Source organism: Diceros bicornis, chromosome 18 (genome assembly GCF_020826845.1).
Source record: "Diceros bicornis minor isolate mBicDic1 chromosome 18, mDicBic1.mat.cur, whole genome shotgun sequence".
NCBI classification, from domain to species: domain Eukaryota; kingdom Metazoa; phylum Chordata; class Mammalia; order Perissodactyla; family Rhinocerotidae; genus Diceros; species Diceros bicornis.
This window is the reverse complement of record NC_080757.1, coordinates 21,052,660-21,076,132: the sequence shown is the minus strand read 5'-3', so window position 1 is coordinate 21,076,132 and position 23,473 is coordinate 21,052,660. Positions and strand designations below refer to the sequence as shown.

The 23,473-nt window shown below is 38.7% G+C and overlaps 1 protein-coding gene across 1 annotated transcript in view; it reads left to right on the top strand.

Annotated features, from left to right (window-relative positions):
• CRLF3 (cytokine receptor like factor 3) overlaps positions 1–23,473 on the top strand; it is a 45,362-nt gene that overhangs the window by 15,759 nt on the left and 6,130 nt on the right. The window contains exons 4-7 of the mRNA XM_058560325.1: positions 398–575; positions 2,579–2,801; positions 3,478–3,610; positions 22,813–22,925. Coding sequence (XP_058416308.1) covers positions 398–575; positions 2,579–2,801; positions 3,478–3,610; positions 22,813–22,925 — 647 coding nt within the window. The remainder of the gene's footprint in view (positions 1–397; positions 576–2,578; positions 2,802–3,477; positions 3,611–22,812; positions 22,926–23,473) is intronic.

Here is a 23,473-nt window from a genome sequence, read left to right as displayed (position 1 = left end):
CAAAGTTCGTTGCCCATTACCACTATTACTAGTATGAAAACAGTTGTGATTGTAATCTTTGGTATAATATTGCTACAGATTATCTTCAATTCTAATATGCAAGAGAATTGTTAAATTTTTTAAATTATGAACATATCATCAAAACTGAGTCATATCTCAGTAAACTGGATCTTTTGCTATAAACTTGACAATTGTGATCCTACCGATTTTCTGTCTTCTTGCTTGAATTTATTTGAGAAGGGAATCTTTGTGTAACATCTTGCAAAGCCTCCACTGCCATTAGCATTATTTAATGGGGGCTTCAGCATCGTTATAGTATGTGACTGATGTAAAATATTCCTTGTATTTTTAACTCTCAGTTAAAAGCCTGGTAAACACATGAGCTTTGTTTCCTCAGTTTACCGGAAGTGCCTTTACTGGTTGATGTGCCTTGTTTATCTGCTCAGTTGGATGACTCAGTTCTTAACATAGTGAAAGACCACATTTTCAAGCATGGAACGGTAGCATCTCGCCCACCAGTACAGATAGAAGAACTCATAGAGAAACCTGGAGGCATCATCGTACGATGGTGTAAAGTACGTAACTTAGAATTGTAGAAATGGCTTCAATATTATGGATTTGAGATTTGGGGGCCTTTAAACTTTTTTATTAACTACCTTTGAATATTTTTTTCTCTTCATAAACAAATATCCCTTTTGCTTTACAGTTAAAGTCAAGGGGAACTTGAACTGAAGTAGCTCCTCCTGTTTGAGATAAATGGTTTTGAAGTTTCTTTTTAAAATTGCTGTATCACAACGTTTTTGTTTTTTTTTTTTTAATAAATTTGGTCCATTGACACACATTTATTTTTATAGTGGGATTATACTTTTCTATTTTTGGGTGAGGAAGATTAGCCCTGAGCCAACATCTGATGCCAATCCTCCTCTAATTGCTGAGGAAGACTGGCCCTGGGCTAACATCTGTGCCCATCTTCCTCTACTTTATATGGAACACCACCACAGCATGGCTTGACAAGTGGTGCGTCGGTGCACGCCGGGATCCGGACCTTTGAACCCCGGACTGCCAAAGTGGAGCGTGCCCACGTAATCGCTGTGCCACTGGGCCGGCCCCCACAATGTTATTTTCTATCACATATTTCCCAAACTTAACTCTTACTGAATTGAGGATCTCTCCCATTTCTGTTTATTAGAAAAGTCAAAAGTCGATAGTGAATATTGGGTGTCGGATATTTTCTCTTCAACCTTGTACATTAAAAATGTGAAATAAAATTCCTCTGAAATAAAATTCCTCACACTCTCAGAGTTGCTGAGAATATTATGTCTTAAATCACATTATATGAGTTACCATATTATACATAGAAACTACGTCCAAATGAGTCATAATGTTTTGGCTGCTGACAAATACATCATTCAGGAGTGGGTGCTCAGCTTCTGGAAACTGTGTTCTTAAATGGAATTTTTTTTTTTTTTTTGTGAGGAAGCTCAGCCCTGAACTAACATCCATGCCAGTCCTCCTCTTTTGCTGAGGAAGACTGGTCCTGGGCTAGCATCCGTGCCCATCTTCCTCCACTTTATGTGGGATGCCGCCACAGCGTGGCTTGACAAGTGGTGCATCAGTGCGCTTCCAGGTCCAAACCGGGGCCGCCAGCAGCGGAGTGCGAGCACTTCACTGCTACGCCACGGGGCCAGCCCCTAAATGGAATTTGTTTAAATGAAGCCTTGGTATAAAAGAAAGAAGTAGGGATGCTTTTGTTGGTTCAAAACAAGGACTCTTATTCCATTTTTATTCTTTTGCCTTTCTGTGGACCTACAGTTGTTTCCGTTTTTTTTGCTATAAGCATTATTATTCGTTTTTCCTTGTGTACACATGTAAGATTTTTTTCTAAAGTATATACGTAGCCATAAAATTATGAGTTCTTAGAGAATTTGTAATCCTCGACTAGGTAATACCAAATTCTTTCCAAAGAGATCGTATCAGTGTATCCTTCCACCGGCAGTGTATGAGTTCCTGTTAGTCTGCATCCTGACCAATACTTGGCATTGTCAGACTTTATGTTTTTGCCAGTATGGCATCTCATTGTGGTTTTAGATTGCATTTTCCATATTACAAATTTGGTTGCATATTTTTGGCTGTTTATATTTCTTATTCCGTAGAATGCTTATTCTTGTCTTTTGTCTGTTTTTCTATTGAGTGGCTTGTCTTCTATTAATTTTTAGGAGTCCTTTATATATTCTGAATATTAATTCTCTCTTGGTCACATGAATGATGTAGTTGTGGAATTCTTATAACTTGAATTTTGAATGTTTTATCTCTGGCATTATTGTGTAGAAAACATACCATGTCTTCAAAAGCAGATTTTTTTCATATCGAACTGGAAAGTACAAAACACATGGTTTAATTAAGGAAGAGAAGAGAAAAAAACGATGGCATAGTTCCTGTGGCCTTTGTGAGAATAGCCTGTGTTCAGCACGTGGGCTTGCATGCTTGGCCCATAGTGCCCCCATGCAAAGTTCTTAAGCAGTGATGCTGAGAGAATTTATTCTCTGATGTTTACCTAACATAAAGCCTTTCTCCTTAGGTGGATGACGACTTCACAGCCCAAGATTACAGGCTCCAGTTCCGTAAATGTACTTCAAATCATTTTGAGGACGTGTATGTAGGCTCTGAAACTGAATTCATAGTATTGCACATAGACCCCAATGTTGATTATCAGTTCAGAGTCTGCGCCCGAGGAGATGGCCGACAGGAGTGGAGTCCTTGGAGCATCCCCCAGATAGGTCATTCCACATTGGTGCCTCATGGTATGCTGTTGCGTTCTCAGTCCTGAAGCTTAACAATGTATAAGAACACTTGTATTCTGTGCTAAAGGCAGTGCAGTAACAACCTTTTTTTCTAAGAATAAACCCTGAATTGATGAGAACAACATGCAACATGTCTTACTTCCTACTCAAATTACTTCTTGTGAATTTTGAGAAAATTTCATCAGTTCTTATCTCCAGAGTTTAAAAATAGTGCCGTATAGGATTATTAACATCCCCCAAAACCAAAGATTTTAAATACTGCCTTAGGACGCTGATTTTCCAAGCCTTCAATAAATATCTGGGTAGAGGCTTTTTCTTAAAAGTCTTATGATTTGAAATTGATCTCTCCTGTATTACTATTTAAAAAAATTTAGACTCGTTAGTTCTTAATCAGGTTGGAATAAGCTCAAACAATTATGCTTCAACTGTGGTTTTATTAGATAGGAGATAACAGTTATGTGATCGTCCATGCCAACTGTGCAAGAGTAGACTAAAATCTTTTTTGTGGTTTATAGTATTAACCATGTTACCCTGTTAGTAAATCTTTTCTTTTGTTGAACTTGCCTATGACCCCTAAGAATAGCCTCTTCTGCTTCTGAGTTTTATTTTATGTGTCCATATTGAAGATATGCCCCAAAAGATTCTAATAATTTTCAATATCTTTGTTTTTTAAAAGAGTGGACAGCTGGCTTTGAGGGGTACAGTCTGAGCAGTCGAAGAAATATAGCACTCCGGAATGATTCTGAATCCTCAGGTGTTCTCTACTCCAGCGCTCCAACTTATTTCTGTGGGCAGACGTTAACATTCAGGCAAGTAGATATTAAAATATCTGTCTGTCATGCCTTAGGCAGTCTAGTGAAGTGCATAGAGCGTACATGAACTTTGGATTCAGAATAGTCTGAGTTTATTTCATCATTTATAGGCAGTGTAACTTTGGGGAGATTTCCTTATTTCTCTTTGCTTCAGTTTTCTTATATGTAGTCATAGAGTTATTATGAAGATTAACTGAGATAATGTATATAAAATGCTTCACTTACGCCTCATACATAGTACATACTCATTATGTTTAGGTCTCTTGTCTTCTTGGTGAGTAGAAGTAAGTAGAAAACCTCTCAAAGGGCAATCTTAAAAATTATAAGGCCAATAATTTTTTCCTTTGTGAATCAATAAGAGCAGATCTCTGTGAGGGATGACCTATCAGTGTAAACATGCTATATATGTAATTCTCCGTCAAGTAAAACTGAGAGCAAGCTCTTCTACCACCAATTAATTTTCTCTTTCCTTATCCATTTCTTCTTCTATTAGAAAAATTTTCTTTTTCTTGTGTTATCTGAGAAGCGTTCTCTATGGTCATATTTCTAAATAGCTCTTCTTAGAAACCAAAGCCCAGTTTTGATTTAGAAAAGGAAAGCTTGCCTGATGTTCACCAGACTCAACTCGATGTAGCAAATTCTTCTCTAAGTTTCATGTCTCGAGATCATGAGATTTTATCGTGCGTGCCTGTTCCAAGTCCCTTTTGTTCTCAGTCCCTTGTCATATAGGGCATGGAAGGTATCTGAAAGTTTTATCTAAGCTAATGTTGCCATGTTCTCCACCATGAAGACATTTGAACTATCAGCAGTTATCAGAATGCACTAGTTTAAGCTTTGGCTCATTTTTGACACCTCCTCTCACCCCTTACGTTACAAAGAAAGAATGACTCAATAATCAGAAAAATACCAACAGAGAGAGAAATAAGGAGTCTAATACCCAAAGTCTACTTATTTATTCCCCCAGTATCATGAATTTCCTATATTAACATACCCCTTCTCTGTTTACGTCCCTTGTTTTCAGAAATACTTTCATTAGTGAATCTCCTGAGAACAGGGTACTTCTGTGTAATGATAGGGCTTTCTGAGTTCATAGATTCAGGCCAGATATCTCAGACCATAATAAGAATAATAGTCATAGTAATACTAATTGCAGTTAATATTTAAATAGTACTTACTGGGCCGGCCCTGTGGCTTAGCGGTTAAGTGCGCGCACTCCGCTGCTGGCGGCCCGGGTTCGGATCCCGGGCGCGCACCGACGCACCGCTTCTCCAGCCATGCTGAGGCCACGTCCCACATACAGCAACTAGAAGGCTATGCAACTATGACATACAATTATCTACTGGGGCTTTGGGGGAAAAAAATAAATAAATAAAAAATAAATAGTACTTACTGTGTGCCAGGTACTGTTCTAAGCACTATACTTGTATTAACTCATTTGATTCTCACAATAACCCAATGAAATAGGTGTAGTTACTCATTTTAGGGATGATGGGGCTGAGACACAGAGAAGTTAAGTCACTTACCCGGCGTCGTATAAGTAGTAAATGTCTAAGCTAGGATTTAAATCAAGGCAGTCTGGCTCCAGAGTCTGTGATCTTAACCACTGATCTGTATTGTTTCTCGTTTGTCATTTTCGTGGGAGAGTAAACGTGATTCCAGTTAGTGTTGAAATCTGCAGTTTCTCTGCTACTATATCCTTAGCTCTTCCTTTTCTCTCTTCTATGACCTTTATCCCCTGGTGATGGTGACCCGATGCTCTTCTGCTTTTAAGTTCTTCCTCTATGATGCAGGGAAGGTCTGATAGATGGCATACTTAGGTTTGTTTCTTAAGTCATTCAATAAATATTTATTGATTAAGGCATTGGAAATTACACAAATTGATTTAAATGCACTTGCTATCCGTGGACTGTGGTCTGACACTTAGTAGGCCTCAATAAACCATTAGTTCCTCCCTCCTCCTCCACAGATGCCTAAATGGGCCCCACTTGGCAGGGTGATTAACTGAAACTTAGTTAAAATCAATATTATCTTGGCCAAACCTTTGCATTTTTGTCGTTTTTCCTTTGAATATGAAATGAAAATGTTTTCTCTCCTTGTTTAAAGGAATTTCAAGCATTAACAGTTAAGTCAGAAGATGTGGGGGGGATAAGTATCCCCATGCATGAGGGAGGGGCAGATGGGCCTACTTGAGTAAAGGTAAACCCTATTCAGTTTTTTGAGGGTATTTGAGGGCCTCGTAGTTAGAAGGGAGACTGTACTCCTGTAGGCACTGCCCTGTTGCTCAGTCCCATCTGTCCCTGCTGAAGTTTCTGGAATGCTTATTACTGCTGAAGCCAAACAAACCTGTTACTGGCTGGCTCTCAGTTGTCTCTAGAGCCCAGTCTCTTTTGGTGCCCAGGTCTGCTGGCGGTCCCCTCCTTCCAGGCCTCTCCCTGATTTCCTGTCTGACATTCCTGCTTTCCCTTTCCTTGCCTCTAAGATTTCCTGATCTTACTAATTTTTTAACCATATTTTAACTTTCTCTTCTCTAGCACCTCCTTTCTTTAGAACAGCTTCCTTTCTAACAGCCTTCCTTAATCCTAATAGCCTAGGAGCTTATTGTCTTCCTTTTGTAGATGAAGAAACAAAAGTACAGGGAGACTAAGTGACTTGTTGATATTCAAATCCTGGCTGTCTAGCTCCAAAGTCTGTGCTTTTAACACTGTGCTACCCTGCCTCTTACAAGCAACAAAAGTGATAAATCAAGGGGCAGTAAGCCAGCTATTTTTATTATTAACTTTTTCCTTCAAAGAACATAAAAAATTAAAGTTCTGGTTATATATTGCAATGTAACAAACCACCCCAAAACTTAAAGGCGTAAAACAACAGTAGTCATTCATTTTGCTCAGGAAACTGCAATTTTGCTAGAGCTTGTCAGGACATCTCGTCTCTGCTTATGTGGTGTTAGTTTGACTGGGGATGGTGGATCTGCTTTCAAGAGGGCTCACTCACATGACTGGCACATTAGTTCTGGCTCTTGGTGCCTCTCCACGTGGGCCTCTCCATGGGCTGCGTGGGCTTCCTCACAGCATGGTGGCTGGATTCTAAGAACAAGCATCCCAAGAGATAAGAAGTGGAAGCTGCCAGTTTCTTAAGGCCTGGGCTTAGGAACTGACATAGTGTCACTTCTGCCATATTCCGTTGTTTAGCAAGTGACAGAGTCCAGATCCCAGGGAAGGGACATCGACCCCACTTCTTGACAAGAGAAGTTTCAAAGAGTTTGGGGGCTGTATCTGAGAAATTCCATGGTTGATAGCTGTTAGAAAGGGGTTGCTTGGGATATGTGAATTCGGTTTATGCGTGACTTTATAAGCAATTAGCAGTACTTTTTCTGAATGAATTTAAGCTTGAGGAGATCCTTCTTTTTCTGTACAAGGCTGGTCTCTGTCATTACCAGGTGTATCTTCAATACTAATTGTTAGCTCCATATTTAAAACAAAAAAAACCAACTCCAGTCTAATTTAATCTTTCCTGGAAAATCCAGTGAGGCATAGTCTCTACTAGGATTGAGAAGTTAATTTGTTTTTAACTAGGGTCTTTGAAATCTTTTCAGTTCCTCTTTATGTTTGAGATATAATGCACTGTCCCAGAGAGAATACAGCCTTACTGGGGCTTTATATTTTTCCAAAGTGATCCCCTCTAGAGATGTGGTATTTCATCCTTTCAGGCTGAAGCTAGGCTCTTATTACAGACGTGGGGAATGTCAGACAGAAGAGTTTTCCCCACAGACCCTTTATTATAGACTTGGGTGAGATAAGCCAGCTGGTTCCCTAGGTAGATCTCCTGTAGGATTCTCCACCCTAGCTTTTAGTTTATTTGTAGAGGGAGGATTACATGACATCATGAAGGCATTTCTGCTTTGGAGTGTTCACATATAATAGCTATTCCTCCCAGATAATCTAATGAATATTTCTTAGACTTTTTTCCTGTCCATATTCTCTCTGTCTTGAACTACTTTTCTAAAATGTAAGGACAGTTCTGATTTGCTCTATCTTTTTGAATGAGGCTGATCATTTCGTTCACTTATGCCACTCAGATGGTATTTACAGTACTTGGTATCATAAGGAATGCAAAGTTTTAAGAAAAAGAAAAAAGCAGAACCTTTTGCTCCATGTAGAGTAGGCAGTTTATAAATTAGTATAAGAAAAGTCCAGGCTGCTATGGAATATAGAAGAAGGAAAGGTTACTTCTAAATGAGGGGTTGATGAAGGCTTTATCTCAGGTAGAGCTGGAAAGGACATTCTGGGTGGGCAAACAAAGCAAGAACAAAAGAGATGGAGAAGAAAAACTACAAAGAACAGCAAGTAATGAGTCTGCATGAGGTTAATAGAGACAGGGAGTACAGTCAGAGAGGATCTCGCCCCTTTTGGAGGTCACATGTGCCCATTTACAAGGAGGATATTTGATACCGCATACAGAGATCTTTTTTTTCCCCCCAATAAAAGGCTTCACCAGGTAAAACCAAGTCAGGTTTATGTTTCATAGTCTTGGGGGTCATAGCCAGTTAACACTGGTTGAGCTCTACTAGGTGTTAGTTCCAAGTACTTAAGTGAGTTAATGTATATAAATCCTCATTACATCCTCATGAGGTAGACACATTTTATAGATGTGGAAACCGAGATGTAAAAAGATTAGGCAACCTGCGTGAGGTTGTACAGATTAGTAGTGATGCTGAGATTTGAATCCTGACAGTCTCGCCCTATAGGACTCTGGTTTAACTTTGAGATGGGAGGCCACTGGAGGATATTGAGCAAATGAATGACATGGTCATTTTGGCTGCGTGGAAAATAGTCTGTAAAGTGGTATAGGTACAGGCACGGAGACCAGTTAGGAGTCTGTAGCAATAGTCCTGGTGAGAGCTAATGGTGGCTTGGACTGGGATGGAGCAGTGGAGGTAATGATAAGTAGTCAGAATCTGGATATATTTTGTAGGAAGAATGGACAGGGTTTACCGACAGATTGGTTTTGGGATGTAAGAAAGAAAGGAGTCAAGTAGGACCCCAGGGTTTTTGGACTAAGTAACTGTTAGGATAGAATTGCCATTTACTGAGGTATATAAAGCTGTAGGAGGACCATATTTCTGGGTGAATGTCAGTTTGTTCTTTCACAAATTGAATTTGTGTTCCTTATTAGACATACAAGTGAAGATGTGGAGTAGACCGTTGGATATACAAATCTGGAGTTCAGTGGAGAGGGCCAGGCTGGAGATATTAATTTGAGAGTTTTTAGCATATAGATAAGTATTTAAAACTGTGAGACTGGATGAAGTCAGCCAGGGAATGAGTGTGGATGCAGGACATTGGAGAATTCTAACATTTAGCAGTTGGGGAGAAAAGAAAGAACCAGCAAAGGATTCTGAGGAGGAGCAAGTGAGGTAGACAAGAAAAGTGGGAGAATGTGGTGCCATTGAAGCCAAGTGAAGGAAGTGTTTCAAAGAGGAGGTAGTGATCAGTTCTGTCAAATGCTGCTGATCCATCAGGTAAGAAAAGGACTGAGAATTGACCTTTGGGTTTGCAATGTGGAGATCCATTGGTGACCCTGACATGAAGAGTTTCAGTGGAGTTGTGGAGGGAAGGTTTGATTAGAGTGGGTTCAGAAGAGCGAATGGGAAGTTCTGGGACCAGTAGATAGACAGTAGCACCTTAGTTCTGAATTTTTCCACTTCTAGAAACTTTTTGGAGTAATAAGGAGAGTAGAGGTGGGGGACCTTATGGGAAGCAAAGAGAAAGGGGTGGAAGATCCCAGGGGAATCCAGAGTGCATCATCTTAGGAAGCAAGAACTGTGTCCCTTGGTGACAGTGGTCAGTGGTCTCTGAAGCGGCCTTTGAAGAAACCAGAGAAGCTCAGGTCTGGCAGTAGAAGCTCTTTTGAACCAGGTTATGTTTTGAGTGTCAGAGGAGACATGGCTTCACAGAGGAACCATATTATAAGGCAATGCATTCCTATAGCAATGGGGGACAGGCCACAGAGCTGTAAATCTGAAGGTTACCCTGGTTTCCTACCCACCCCCTTACATCCTTTCTCCTATTATAAGAAAACCTGAGCTATTCATACGAGTAACGCAAAGTGAGTGTTCATAGTATCTACACAAAGGTAAGATAAGAGAGCAAAATGAAGAAGAGCAGTGAATCTTTTCTACAGATGATGAAAACACACCAGCAAAAATGTTACCAGAAATGAAGAGACAACTGTATTCAGCATTCCAATATTAATTTTTTAAAAAAGCTTAATCACAGTTATGAAGGAAGATTACAAAGAATAAATAGAAGAACTAAGGGAAGAGTTGGCCAGGTAGTAAGAGGTGGTGCACTGACAACAGGAGGATATGAAATAGCAGTTGCCAGAACTTAGTAAAGAGATAGAAGAAAAAGGCACTATTTCAGAAATCAAGACCACATTACAAGGACCACAAAGAAGATTGGTACCACAGGAAGCATGAACAGTAACAAAAATGAACAAATGGAAACAAAAATAGGAAGAAAAGGGATTCAAGAGAAAACAATAGACAGATGATAGGCAAAAGAGATCCAACAAAGGTATAATTAGAGGCCCCGAGAAAGAAAACCAGAACAGTGGAACGTTAACACCTATGTTAAAATACTGTTCAAGACACATTTCTGAAATAAAAGTTTCTGTTTTCTACTTTTAATTTATCATGATTTTAAAAATCATTAATGGCTATAGAATTTTGTGAAATATCTTTTCTGTCTCTCCGTGGGTTTTTTTTTTTCCACTTTAATCTCTTGATGCAGTGATTTACATGAATAGATGTTCTAATGTTAAGTCATCTTGGCATTCCTGGGATAAACCCTACTTGATGGTATTGCTTTATGTTATATATACATTGCTGGTTTGAATTTGCTAATATTTTTATTGTTTTTTATTTAATCTATATTCATGAATGAAATTGCCCTATAATTTTCCTTTTTCAGACTGTCTTTTTATGATTTGTGTGTCAAGATTATGATGGCCTCATAAAGTATTTGGATGATCTTTTCCTGTTTTCTATTTTCTAAAAAAAAATTATATGGTAGATTATCTCTTTCTTGAAAGTTTCATAAAACAGTCTCAATCGATTAACTTTTAGTGTGTGGGGAGGCAAATTTTTCACTTGTTAAAATTTTACATAAGTAAAAATCAATCGTTTTGTTATACAGTTTTATGAGTTTTGACAAATGTATTCAGTCATGTAACCACTGCCACAATCATGTACAGAACAGTCCCATCATCCAAAACATTCCCTCATACTGCCTCTTTGTATTAACCTCTCCTCTCTCTGGCAACTGTTGATCTGTTTTCTGTTTGTATAGTTTGCCTTCTTCAGAATGTCATAGAAATGGAATTATATAGTTTTAGCTCTTGGAGTGTGGCTTGTTTCCTTTAGCATAATGTATTTGAGATTCATTTATGTCGAGAGAGACATATATATCAATTATTTAGTCCTTTCTTTATTGCTTAATAGTATTTCATCATGTGGATATATCACAGTTTATTTTCCAGCTTTTGGGAATAATGGAGCCTCTATTAACATTGATCTACAGGTTTTTGTGTGAACATAAGCTTTCATTTCTCTTGGGTAAATGAATGTCTAGGAATGCGCTTGCTGGGTCATTCTGTAAGTGTTTGTCTGTCTTTTAAGGAACTGTCAAACGGTTTTCCAGAGTGGCTGTACCATTTTACATTCCCACCAGCAGCGTATGAGCTTTTCAGTTGTTCTGCGTCCTTGCCAGCGTTTGGTATTGTCAGGTTTTTTTTTGTTTTTGCTTTTAACTTTAGCTATTCTAATATACAGTAGTCATGCCTCATTGTGGTTTTAATTTTCTTTTCTCTGATGACTAATGATATTGAGCATCTTTTCATGTGCTCGTTGGCCGTTCGTATATCTTCGTTGGTGAAGTGTCTTTTCAAATCTGTTGCCTATTTTTAAAGATTTTATTTATTTATTTTTTCCCCCCAAAGCCCCAGTAGATAGTTGTGTCATAGCTGCACATCCTTCTAGCCGCTGTATGTGGGACTCGGCCCCAGGATGGACGGAGAAGTGGTGCCTCGGTGCGCGCCCGGGATCCGAACCCGGGCCACCAGCATCGGAGCACGCGCACTTAACCACCAAGCCACGGGGCCAGCCCAAGTTGCCTATTTTTAAATTGGGTTGTTGGGTTTTTTTAATTATTGAAATTTGATGAATATAAGTCCTTTGTTATGTATGTGTTTTGAAAATATTTTTTCTCAGTCTGGCTTGTCTTTTTATTCTCTTAGCAATGTCTTTTGTGGAGCACAAGTTGTTAATTTTGATGAATTTATCAATTTTATGTAGTGCTTTTGGTGTTGTATCTAAGAAATCTTTGCCTAATGCAAGGTGACAAGATTTTCTCCTATATTTTCTTCTAGAAGCTTTAAGTTTTAAAATTTTTATTTAGATCTATGAGCCATTTTGAGTTACTTTTAGTAAAATGTGTGAAATATGGGTTGAATTGTGTTTTGTTTTGAATCTGGATGTCCAGTAGATCCAGCACTATTTGTTGGAAAGACTATCCTCTCTCCATTGAATTGCCTTTTCATCTTTATCAAAAATCAATTGGGCGCACTGATGCACCGCTTCTCCGGCCATGCTGAGGCTGTGTCCCACATACAGCAGCTAGAAGGATGTGCAACTATGACGTACAACTATCTACTGGGGCTTTGGGGAGAAAAAGGAGGAGGATTGGCAATAGATGTTAGCTCAGAGCCGGTCTTCCTCACAAAAAAAAAAAAAAATCAATTGACCATGTATGTGTGGATCTATTTCTGGACCTATTTAAACTATTTCTAATTTCTTTGTCTTTCCATATAGCTTTTAGATTCAGCTTGTCCATTTCTAAAATAAAAAATTCTGCTGGATTTTGATTGAGATTGCCTTGAGTCTATAGATCAGTTTGGGAGTAATTGATATTTTAATATTTTGAGTGTTCCAATCTATGAATGAGGTATATTTCTTCGTTAAGTTTTTTAAAAAATGTCTTTCATCAGTGTTTCATAATTTTTCTTTTTCTTGTCTCATTACACTGGCTAGGAAGTATGATTCTGAATAGCAGTGTTGAAAGCAGACATCCTTGTCTTATTCCAGATCTTAGCAGGAAAGCATGCAATCTTTCACATTAAGGATGATGCTAGCTGTAGGTTTTTTGTAGATACCCTCTATCAGGTTAAGGAAGTTCCCTTCTGGTCGTAGTTTGCTGAGAGTTTTATCTGTAAAGAGATGTTTAATTTTGTCCAGTTATTTTTATACATCTATTAAGATAATCATATGGGGGCCGGCCCCGTGGCTTAGCGGTTAAGTGCGAGCGCTCTGCTGCTGGCAGCCCGGGTTTGGATCCCGGGCACGCACCGACGCACCACTTCTCTGGCCATGCTGAGGCCACGTCCCATGTACAGCAACTAGAGGGATGTGCAGCTGTGACATGCAACTATCTACTGGGGCTTTGGGGGAAAAATAAATAAATAAAAATTATAAAAAAAAAAAAAGATAATCATATGGTTTTTCTTCTGTTCAATTGGTGAATTACAATGATAATTATTTTGTGTGTGTGTGAGGAAGATTAACTCTGAGCTAACATCCATTGCCAATCCTCCTCTTTTTCCTGAGGAAGATTGGCCCTGAGCTAACAGCTCCCTCTATTTTATATGTGGGACGCCTGCAACAGCACGGCTTGATAAGTGGTGCATGGGTCCACACCCAGGATCCAAACCCGAGAACCCTGGGCCGCCGAAGCAGAGCGTGCGAACTTAACGACTATGCCAGCGGGCCGGCCCCTACAATGGTAGATTTTTGAACATTGGACAAGCTTTGCATTCCCAAGAGAAACCCCACTTGGTCATGTATTATGCTTTATATATATTGCTAAATTTGGTTTTTAGTATTTTGTTGAGGGTTTTTATGTCTCTTCACAAGAGCGATATTTGTTTTTTCTTATGATGTCTTTGGTTTTGTATCAGGGTAATAGCTAGCCTCATAAAGTGAGGTGGGAAGTGTTTCTTCTTTTATTTTCCAGAACTGTTTGTGTAGAATTCTGTCATTTCTTCCTTTAAATGTTTGGTAGAATTCACCGATGAATTTGCCATCCTAGAATTTTCTTTGTTGGAAGATTTTCAGTTTCTATTAGATATAGGACGATTTAAGTTATCAGTTTTGTTTTGAGAGAGGACAAAAGCTATTTTAGGATTTGTGTAGTAAGGAATATATTTCTATATCAAAAATCCTTCTTTGCCATGACTTGATAAGGCGTCCTTTCTTTCTCTTCCTTATTCCTGACAGCTCAAGCTGTGCCATGACCCTCTTTGTTGACATATGGCTTATTGGCTATTCCTTGGGCTAATTTCCTGCTAGTGACACACAAACTGATTAGCTGTGTTCCTGGAAGCACTTGCAATCTTCCCAGCCGTGTGTGAGGGTACTGATGTCACTGCCTCCTTGTCAGTTTTAAGTATTGCTGTTTTTACTTAATCTATAGCTGCTAAGGAAATTCTCATTTTATTTCTTATATTTATCATAAACCTGGATATTTTTCATATATTTATTAGCCAAACAACTGAATTTTTGGATCTTTGCTCCAGATGTTCATCGGGGGAAGAAGGAAGTTTGAGATTGTATAATAATGAGAATATGCCATTTAAATCCAGTGGAAGTTAGCCCAAGTGCAGAGTAATGGGAATAGATTAGCTTTCTTGTTGCCGTCAAAATTGCTCCTTTTGGGTCAGCCCTGTGGCTTAGCGGTTGAGTGTGCGCGCTCCGCTACTGGCGGCCCGGGTTCGGATCCCAGGCGCGCACCGACGCACCGCTTCTCAGGCCATGCTGAGGCCGCATCCCACATACAGCAACTAGAAAGATGTGCAACTATGACATACAGCTATCTACTGGGGCTTTAGGGAGAAAAAGGGAAAAAAAGGAGGAGGATTGGCAATAGATGTTAGCTTAGGGCTGGTCTTCCTCACCAAAAAGAGGAGGATTTGCGTGGATGTTAGCTCAGGGCTGATCTTCCTCACAAAAAAAAAGAGAGAAATTGCTCCTTTTTTGGACCATGTTCTTTCTTAGAGCATTTTACCTTTGACAAAAATTATCAACCAGAAGTTTCTGCTTTACTCTATGAAATAGATACATTCCTACTAACTTGTGTGTAAATTGATTTTTTATTAATTGTATCTCAGTTTTAAGTGCTTTAGAGGAGGTTACTGTACCCTACCATGAATTATTTTGTATAGCATTTTTCTTTTACTATGTAGTTCTTGTATTTGTATGATTTATAGCAGGGTTTCTTATACGACTTGTCTGTGTGAGAGAACGACTATGTGTAGTTTTTTAGGATATAATGTCCTGACTACTTGTCTTGCAATTTAAAAAATTCAAAGATTTTAAACTTCCCTTCTGTTTCTTAGTGAACTATGAAAATAATTGTTTGCTTCAGGCATATTAGCTGTTTACATTCCTGGTTCATTCTATGTTCAGAGCAACTTTTGTAAGCTTTTTATGCTATGCTTCTCTTCCTTATCAAATGCTGTTTGGGTGCAGGATGCATTTAGGAACTATTTTGTGATTTATTCAAATAAGGAGTTTTATTTATTTTTTTCTTCTTACTAGGATTTTTTTTTTTTTTTTTTGGTGAGGAAGATTAGCCCTGAGCTAACATCCATGCCAATCCTCCTCTTTTTGCTGAGGAAGACTGACCCTGAGCTAACATCTATTGCCAGTCTTCCTCCTTTTTCCCCCTTTTTCTTCCCAAAGCCCCACTAGATAGTTGTATGTCATAGTTGCACATCCTTCTAGTTGCTGTATGTGGGACGTGACCTCAGCATGGCCGGAGAATCGGTGCATTGGTGTGCGCCCGGGATCCGAACCCGGGCCACCAGCAGCGGAGCGTGCACACTTAACCGCTAAGCCATGGGGCCGGCTCCTTCCCAGGACTTTTTTCTCACTGCTTTGATAGCCTTTTTGTGTTTTACTACTTTTAGTTAATTTCAAGAAATTTCATTTGAATTAATTATTCATTTAAGAAGTTTACTGAAAAAATGTATACTTGCAATGAGTTGGCCAAACTCAAGGTTAAGAGCACAGTCCTCCTAAAGATTGCCCTCACTTCAGATACCAGCTACTAGTTCAGGGTCCCCAGGGCCCACCCTCACTTCTAACTACATAGATGACTACAAATTCTAGGGTTCCCACAACCACCCTCAGGTTCTATAATTTGCTATAATGACTTACAGAACTTAGGAAAGCACTGCACTTAATGATTACAGTTTTATTATAGCCAAAGGATACAAATCAGAACCCACCAAAGGGAGAGGCTCATGGGGTGAGATCTGGGAGGGTTCTGAACATGAAGCTTCCGTTGTTCTTAGGGATGTGTGGCCCTCTAACATGACAGTACTCAAAGAGTACCGCAAACCAGGATGCTCACTCAAGCTTTGGTGTCCAGAGTTTTTGTTGGGGTTTTATTATGGAGGCATGGTTGATTAAAGCATTCTCCACTTGACCCAATATCCACCTCCCCTGCCCTCCCAGGAAGTTGGCTGATATCATGTAGCTCAAAGCCTCAACCCTCTAATCATACGATTGGTCTCTCTGGGATGACCTGCTCCCAGCCTGAGTCATCTTGTTAGCAGAAGCTATCTAGGGGCAGTTGTGGTCTGAGGGGCCCACCACGAATAACAGAGACACTCCTATCACTTGGGAAATTCCAGTGGTTTAGAGGTTACCTCCCAGCTTCAAGGCAAGCCAAATTCTTGTTTTTTTTTGTTTTTGTTTTTGTTTTGAGGAAGACCAGCCCTGAGCTAACATCCATGCCAATCCTCCTCTTTTTGCCGAGAAAGACTGGCCCTGAGCTAACATCTGTGCGCATCTTCCTCCACTTTGTGTGAGACGCTGCCACAGCGTGGCCTGACAAGTGGTGTCTCGGTGCGCGCCCGGGATGCGAACACGGGCCGCCAGCAGCGGAGCGCGCGCACTTAACCGCTGTGCCATGGGGCTGGCCCCCCAAATGCTTTATTACAGAATATTCTGAAAAATATCTGCTGTTTTCTATCCAAAATTAGTAATATTAGCATGTTTTTATTTTTTAGAGAAAATATTAGGAATATTAGGGATAAAATTCAGGTACTTTGTGTTCCCCAGATCCCTCACTACATATATGTCTATCTATATAGTATTTTGTAGTTTTTTAAAATCTTTTTAAACATAATTTCAGGCTTACAGAAAAATTGCAAGAATAGTAAAAAAAATTCCCAAATACGCTTTACCCGGGTTCCCCAATACTATATTTGCTTCATTTTCTCTCTACTTTTTTTCCAAATCATTTTTAGTGAGTCTTTCATAAAAACAGATTATCAAAATCAGAAAATTAACATTGATAAAATACTGTTTTCTGACCTACTGACCTTACCAGATTTAGTTGTTCCAATTACCGTTGTTTATAGAAAAAAAATCTTGCATCATGTATTATATTCAGTTGTCATGTCTCTTTAGTCTCTTTTAATCTGGAAAAGTTTCTCTGTCTTTCTTTTAACTTTTATGATATTAATATTTTTGAAGAGTACAAGCCGTTATTTTATAGAATATTCCTCAAATTGGGTTTGTCTGATGTTTCCTGATGATTAGATTCAGGTTATACGTCTTTGGCAGGAATATTGTAGAAGTAATATTGCATTCTTCTCAGTGCATTGAAATCTTTAGGATATATACCCAGAAGTAAGATTGCCAGATCACGTGGTAGTTCTATTTTTAATTTTGTGAGGAACCTCCATACTGTTTTCCATAGCAGCTACAGCATGTTAGATTCCCACCAACAGTGCTAGTACTTTGTTTAGGATTTTTGAATCTAGATTCATCAGAGTTATTGGCCTGTAGTTTTTCTTTTCCTGTAGTGTCTTTTTCTGAGTTTGGTTTCAGGGTAGTGTTAACCTCATAAAATGAGTTTGGAAGTATCCTTCCTCTTCAATTTTTTGGAAGAGTTTGAAAAGGATTTTCATTAATTCTCCTTTAAACATTTGGTAGAATTCACCAGTGAAGCCACTTGGTCCTGGGCTATTGTTTCTTGGGATGTTTTTGATTATTGATTGAATCTACTATCTAGTTATAAGTTTTTTCAGATTTTCTGTTTCTTCATGATTCAGTCGTGTAGGTTATATGTTTGTAGGAATTTATCCATTTCTTCTAAATTATCCAATTTCTGGGTGTATATTGTTCATAGGAGTCTCTTATAATCCTTTTAATTTCTAGCGTCAGTTGTAATGTCTCTTCTTTCATTTCTGACTTGTAGCTTCTCTTTCTTTTTCTTTCTTTTTCGCTAGTTAATCTAGCTAAAAGTCTGTCAATTTTATTTCGAAAAACCAACTCTTAGTTTTGTTGATTTTTTTCCTATATTGTTTTTTTATTCTCTATTTTGTTTATTTCTGCCCTAATCTTAATTATTTCTTTCCTTCTGCTAACTTTGGGCTTAGTTTGTTCTTTTTCATTCCTTGAGGTGTAAAGTTAAGTTGTTTTTTTGAGATCTTTTTTAATGTACATGTTTATCTCTATAAAATTCCCTCTTCAGTGCTTCTTCTGCGTCTCATGTTTTGGTGTGTTGTGTTTTTGTTTTCATTTGTCTCAAGATATTTTCTAGTTTTCCTTTTGATTTTGTCTTTGACCCATTGGTTGTTCAAGAGTTGATTGTTTAATTTCCACATATTTATGTACTTCCTAGTTTTCCTTCTGCCATTAATATCTAGTTTCATTCCATTATGGTCAGAAAATATACGTGGTGTGATTTCAGTCTTCTTAAATTTGTTATGACTTGCTTTGTGACCTAACATGATGTATCCTGGAGAATGTTCCGTGTGTGCTTGAGAAGAATGTATATTGTGCTTCTGTTAGGTGGAATGTTCTGTATATGTCTGTTATCTCCATTTGATTTATAGTATTGTTCAAATCCTCCTCTGTTTGTTATTAATCTTTTGTATGGATATTCTATTATTGAAAGTGGGGCATTGAAATCTCCTACTGTTATTGTGTAACTGTCTAATTTTCACTTTAGTTCTGTCAATATCTGCTTCATATATTAGAGTGCTCTGATGTTGGGTGCGTATATATTTATAATTGTTATATCTTCCTGGTAAATTGACCCTTTTATCATTATATAGTGTCCTTCTTTGCCTCTTTTGTCAGTTTTTGACTTAAAAATCTGTTTTGTCTCAGTATGGTTTTGGTTATCGTTTGTATGGAATATCTTCTCTATCCTTTCACTTTCAGCCTGTATGTGCCCTTAAATCTAAAGTAAATCTGTTGTAGACAGTACGTAGTTGCATCTTTTATATTTATCAACTACTCTGTCTTTTAATTGGGGAGTTTAATCCATTTACATTTAAAGTCATTATTGATAGAGAAGCATTTCCTATTGTCATTTTGTTCATTGTTTTCTGTTTTGGAGCTTTTTTGTTCCTCTTTTCCTCTCTTGCTTGCTTGCTTTGCGTTTCCTTGATTTTTTTGTAGTGACATACTTTGATTCCTTTCTCCTTTTTTTTAGTGTATATTCTATAAGTATTTTCTTTGTGGTTACCATAGGGCTTACATAAAACATCTTATAGTTATAACAATCTATTTTAAGCTGAACTGAACTTCAGCTGCATACATATACTCTACACTTTTACTTCTTCCTCCTCCACACTTTGTTATTGATGTCACAAATTACACCTTTCTATATTGTGTACCATTAACATATTTTAATAGTTGTATTTATTTATTTAATTTTATTTTTTTGGTGAGGAAGATTGGCCCTGAGCTAACATTCATTGCCAATCCTCTTCTTTTTACTTGAGGAAGATTGGCCCTGAGCTCACATCTGTGCCAGTCTTCCTCTATTTTGCATGTGGGTCGCCACCACAGCATGGCTTGAAGAGTAGTGTAGGTCTATGGCTGGGATCCGAACCCACGAATCTGGGCCACTGAAGCAGAGCATGCTGAACTTAACCACTACACCGCTAGGCCGGCCTCTGTATTTATTTTTTATACTTTTATCTTTTAACTTCTACACCAGAGTTAAAAGTGGTTTACTCACCACTGTTACGGTATTCTGTATTTGTCCATATATTTACCTTTGCCAGTGAGCTTTATACTTTTGCATACTTTCATGTTGCTGTTTAGTGTCTTTTTGTTTCAGCTTGAAGGACTCTTTCTAGCATTTCTTGTAAGGCAGGTCTAGTGATGATGAACTCCCTTAGCTTTCATTTTGTGAGAATGTCTTTATTTTTTTCCTCATTTTTTAAGGACAGTTTTGTGTGATATTATATTCTTGGTTAGCAGGTTTTTTTCTTTAAGCACTTTGAATATAACTTCCCCCTCCTTGCTGACGTGCATGGTTTCTGGTTAGAAGTTCACTGATAGCCTTATGTGAGTTCCCTTGTACGTGATGAGTCACTTTTCTTTTTCCTCTTTCAGAATTCTCAGTCTTTGACTTTTGACAGTGTGGTTATGTGTGGCAGTGTGATTTCTTGGGTTCATCGTAGGCGGAGTCTTTTGGGCTTCTTGAATCTGGTTGTTCATTTCCTTCCCCAGATGGGGAAATTTTCAGCCATTATTTCTTTAAATAAATATTCTGTCCCTTTCTTTCTCTCTTTTCCCATAAGTCTCATAGACTTTCTTCACTCTTTTTCATTCTTTTTTCTTTTGTTTCTCTGACTGGATAATTTCAAGTGACCTGCCTTCGAGTTTGATGTTTCTTTCTTCTACTTGATTAAGTGTGATATTGAACTTTTCAGTTCAGTTGTTGTATTCTTCAGCTCCAAAATTTCTGTTTAGTTATTTTTTATATTTTCTGTCTCTTTGTTGGTATTCTCATTTTGTTCATGCTTCATTTTCTTGAGCTTGTTGACCATCTTTATGATGGTTGTTTTGAATTGTCTGTCAGATTATTCATATAACTCCTTTTCACTCAGATAATTTTCTGGAGATCTGTTTTATTTTTTTGTTTGGGCCGTGTTTCCCTGTTTCTTCCTATATCTCATAATTTTGTGTTGGGATCTGTGTATGTGAAAAAACAGTTACTTCTCCCAGTCTTTATGCCCTGGCTTCGTACAAGAGAAGACCCTCACAAATGAGCCTGGCTAGATATTTGGTGGCCTCTGAAACCTTTTTGAGGGGGATGTGACTTCCTGAGCTTGTGTGCAGTTTCTCAATTAGAGAGCCTTGCTGGTTTTTCAGGAGCTCATAATCTCTTGCTCTCTCTAGTGCCTGTTTGTGGCACTGCAAGTTCTCTGGTGCTACAGCAGCAAGCTGCCTTGTGCTCTCGCACTCAGTGGCCACCAGGCATCCAGAGTATGCTGGCTTTCCATCAGCACACCACATCAGGTGAGACAGATACCATTCCCTTGAGCAGCCCTGTGAAAAGCTGGCGTACCAGAAGTATGTTCTCTTCTCCCTCCCTTGGAGGGAGAGAAGCCTTGAGTTATGTGCCTTCTCCCAATTACACCAAGTTGTGCTGGCTGCAGGATGCCACCCCTCACTTTTCTTTGGTCTCAGCAGCATTCAGGCATCCATACTATGCCAGTTCCATCAGTGCGCCAAATGAGGTGCGACAGAAACCAATCCGTCGGGCATCCCTCCAAAGAGTTGGAATGCTGGATGCGTGCTCCACTCCTCTCTCTCTCCCTCCAGAATGAGAGGTCAGGAGCTGAGGTGGTCTTTGCCTGGCACTGAGCTGTAGTAGCTTGGGCCGGGGGCTGATGTGGGGAAAGTGAGATTGCTCTTCTTACCCATTTCAGTGCAGCTGTTTTCAGCTTTGTGTTCCTTTGGGGTATTGCAGCTTCATAACTGGATTCTGGAAATCTCATAAAAGTATTTTTATCAACTCTGCATGTCATTGTTAAAGCCATGTTTCTGCGGTAGAATGAGGACTGGGGCTTACTATTCTTCCACACTGCTCATGTCACTCTCCTCCCCATACTTCTGTAGATTGCTGGTTTAGAAGTGAAATGACTTCAGAAACCCACCCATGTATTTATTACGATCCTACATGCTGGCTGCTTTACAATGAAAGGCATTTTGAGGCCACATTGAGTATAAATAAGCACATCTTACCTTGGTAAAGCTACCTTCTGTTCTTTGCTAATTTTTCTTTTTCTGTCTTTGCAAAGTCTGGCCTTCTGGAATGGAGGGAAAGATGAGTCTGGTAATAGGGATGTAGATTGACCTTTGTATCTGAGTTTCCTATTTCTAGAGTACATGATGATGTATTATTTGAGACTAAAACACAAAAGGAAATGCTTAAACTTTCCACATAAGAAGTTCTCTGAGCAAAAATGTGCATAACTATATTAACCTTTTTTTAAGACTGTAATGTCTATTTTTAAAGGCTTTAAATACTTGATAAACAGTAATCAAATCATTGCATAGAATCTCATATTGAAGGTTTAGGTGATGGCAGTAAAAGTCACATTTATTGTAGACAAACACGACAAGTTTTCTGTGTGTCTAGAGCCAGAACATAAAATAGAAATGTGCTGTCATTGCTATCAATAGTTAACATAGACTCTACAGTTAGAATGCCTGAGTTCGTATCCTAGTTCTACCACTCATCCAGGTGATCAGGGTCAGGTTACTTAGCCTTGTTTTATTCTTGTTTTTCTTTTGTGCCTCAATTTTCTCATGTATAATATGGGTATAATAATAATAGCACTTACTTCATGGGTTGTTACGTGAATTGAATGAGATGATCGATAGATAGATATGAAACTTTTAGAACAGTGCCTGGAATTTAGGAACTGCTCAATCATTGTTAGCTATTAGTAAGAGTAATTTTTTTTTTTTTGTGAGGAAGATCAGCCCTGTGCTAACATCTGCCAATCCTCTTTTTTTTTTTTTTTTTTTTTTTTTTGCTGAGGAAGACTGGCCCTGGGGTAACATTCGTGCTCATCTTCCTCCACTTTATATGGGACGCCACCACAGCATGGCTTGCCAAGCGGTGCATCGGTGCACGCCCAGGATCCGAACCGGCGAACCCCGGGCCGCTGCAGCAGAGTGCACGCACTTAACCGCTTGCGCCACCAGGCTGGCCCATCATTAAGAGTCATTTTGATGCAATTACTCTTTTTAAGCTTAGTAACTGTTAGATATCTTGTGGAAAAAAAAAGATTAAATAACCTTTCTAACTCATTTACAGAGTTGAAACTGTGGGACAACCAGACAGAAGAGACAGTATAGGAGTGTGTGCAGAAAAACAGAATGGATATGACTCTCTGCAGCGGGATCAAGCAGTGTGCATTAGTACAAATGGTAAGAGACAAATAACTGTCGTTCTCTGTGAAATATATGAATTACTGTAGTAAGATATGAGTCTGTTCCAATATCCCACGTTTATAGCAGGAGATGAGGAGATTTAGGACTTAATGACATGTCTATATGGGTACTATGTACCAGGCATTGTTCTATACCCTTTACAAAAAGTAAATCATTTAATCCTTTTAACAACTTTTTGAAGTGGGGAGTCGTATTACATCTATTTTATAGAAGATGAAAACAGCCACAGACGGGTTAAGTAACTAGCTTAAACTCACATAGCTTGGAGGCGATTGAGATGGAATTTGCACCAGGCAGTCTACCTCTGGATTCTGTGTGCATAGATCATCTAAATTCAACATAGATAAGGGAACATAAATTCAGTAGAGGTTAGGGAACTGGGAAGAGAGTTTACTTAATTTGTTATGTATCTCTAGTGTTGTTTCGTCCCTTTCTCCACAATAACAATACTTTTAAAAGACACTACCAAGACGTGTTGATATTTCGTGGTGTGGGTCAAGCAGTAGGTAGAACCAGATTCTTGT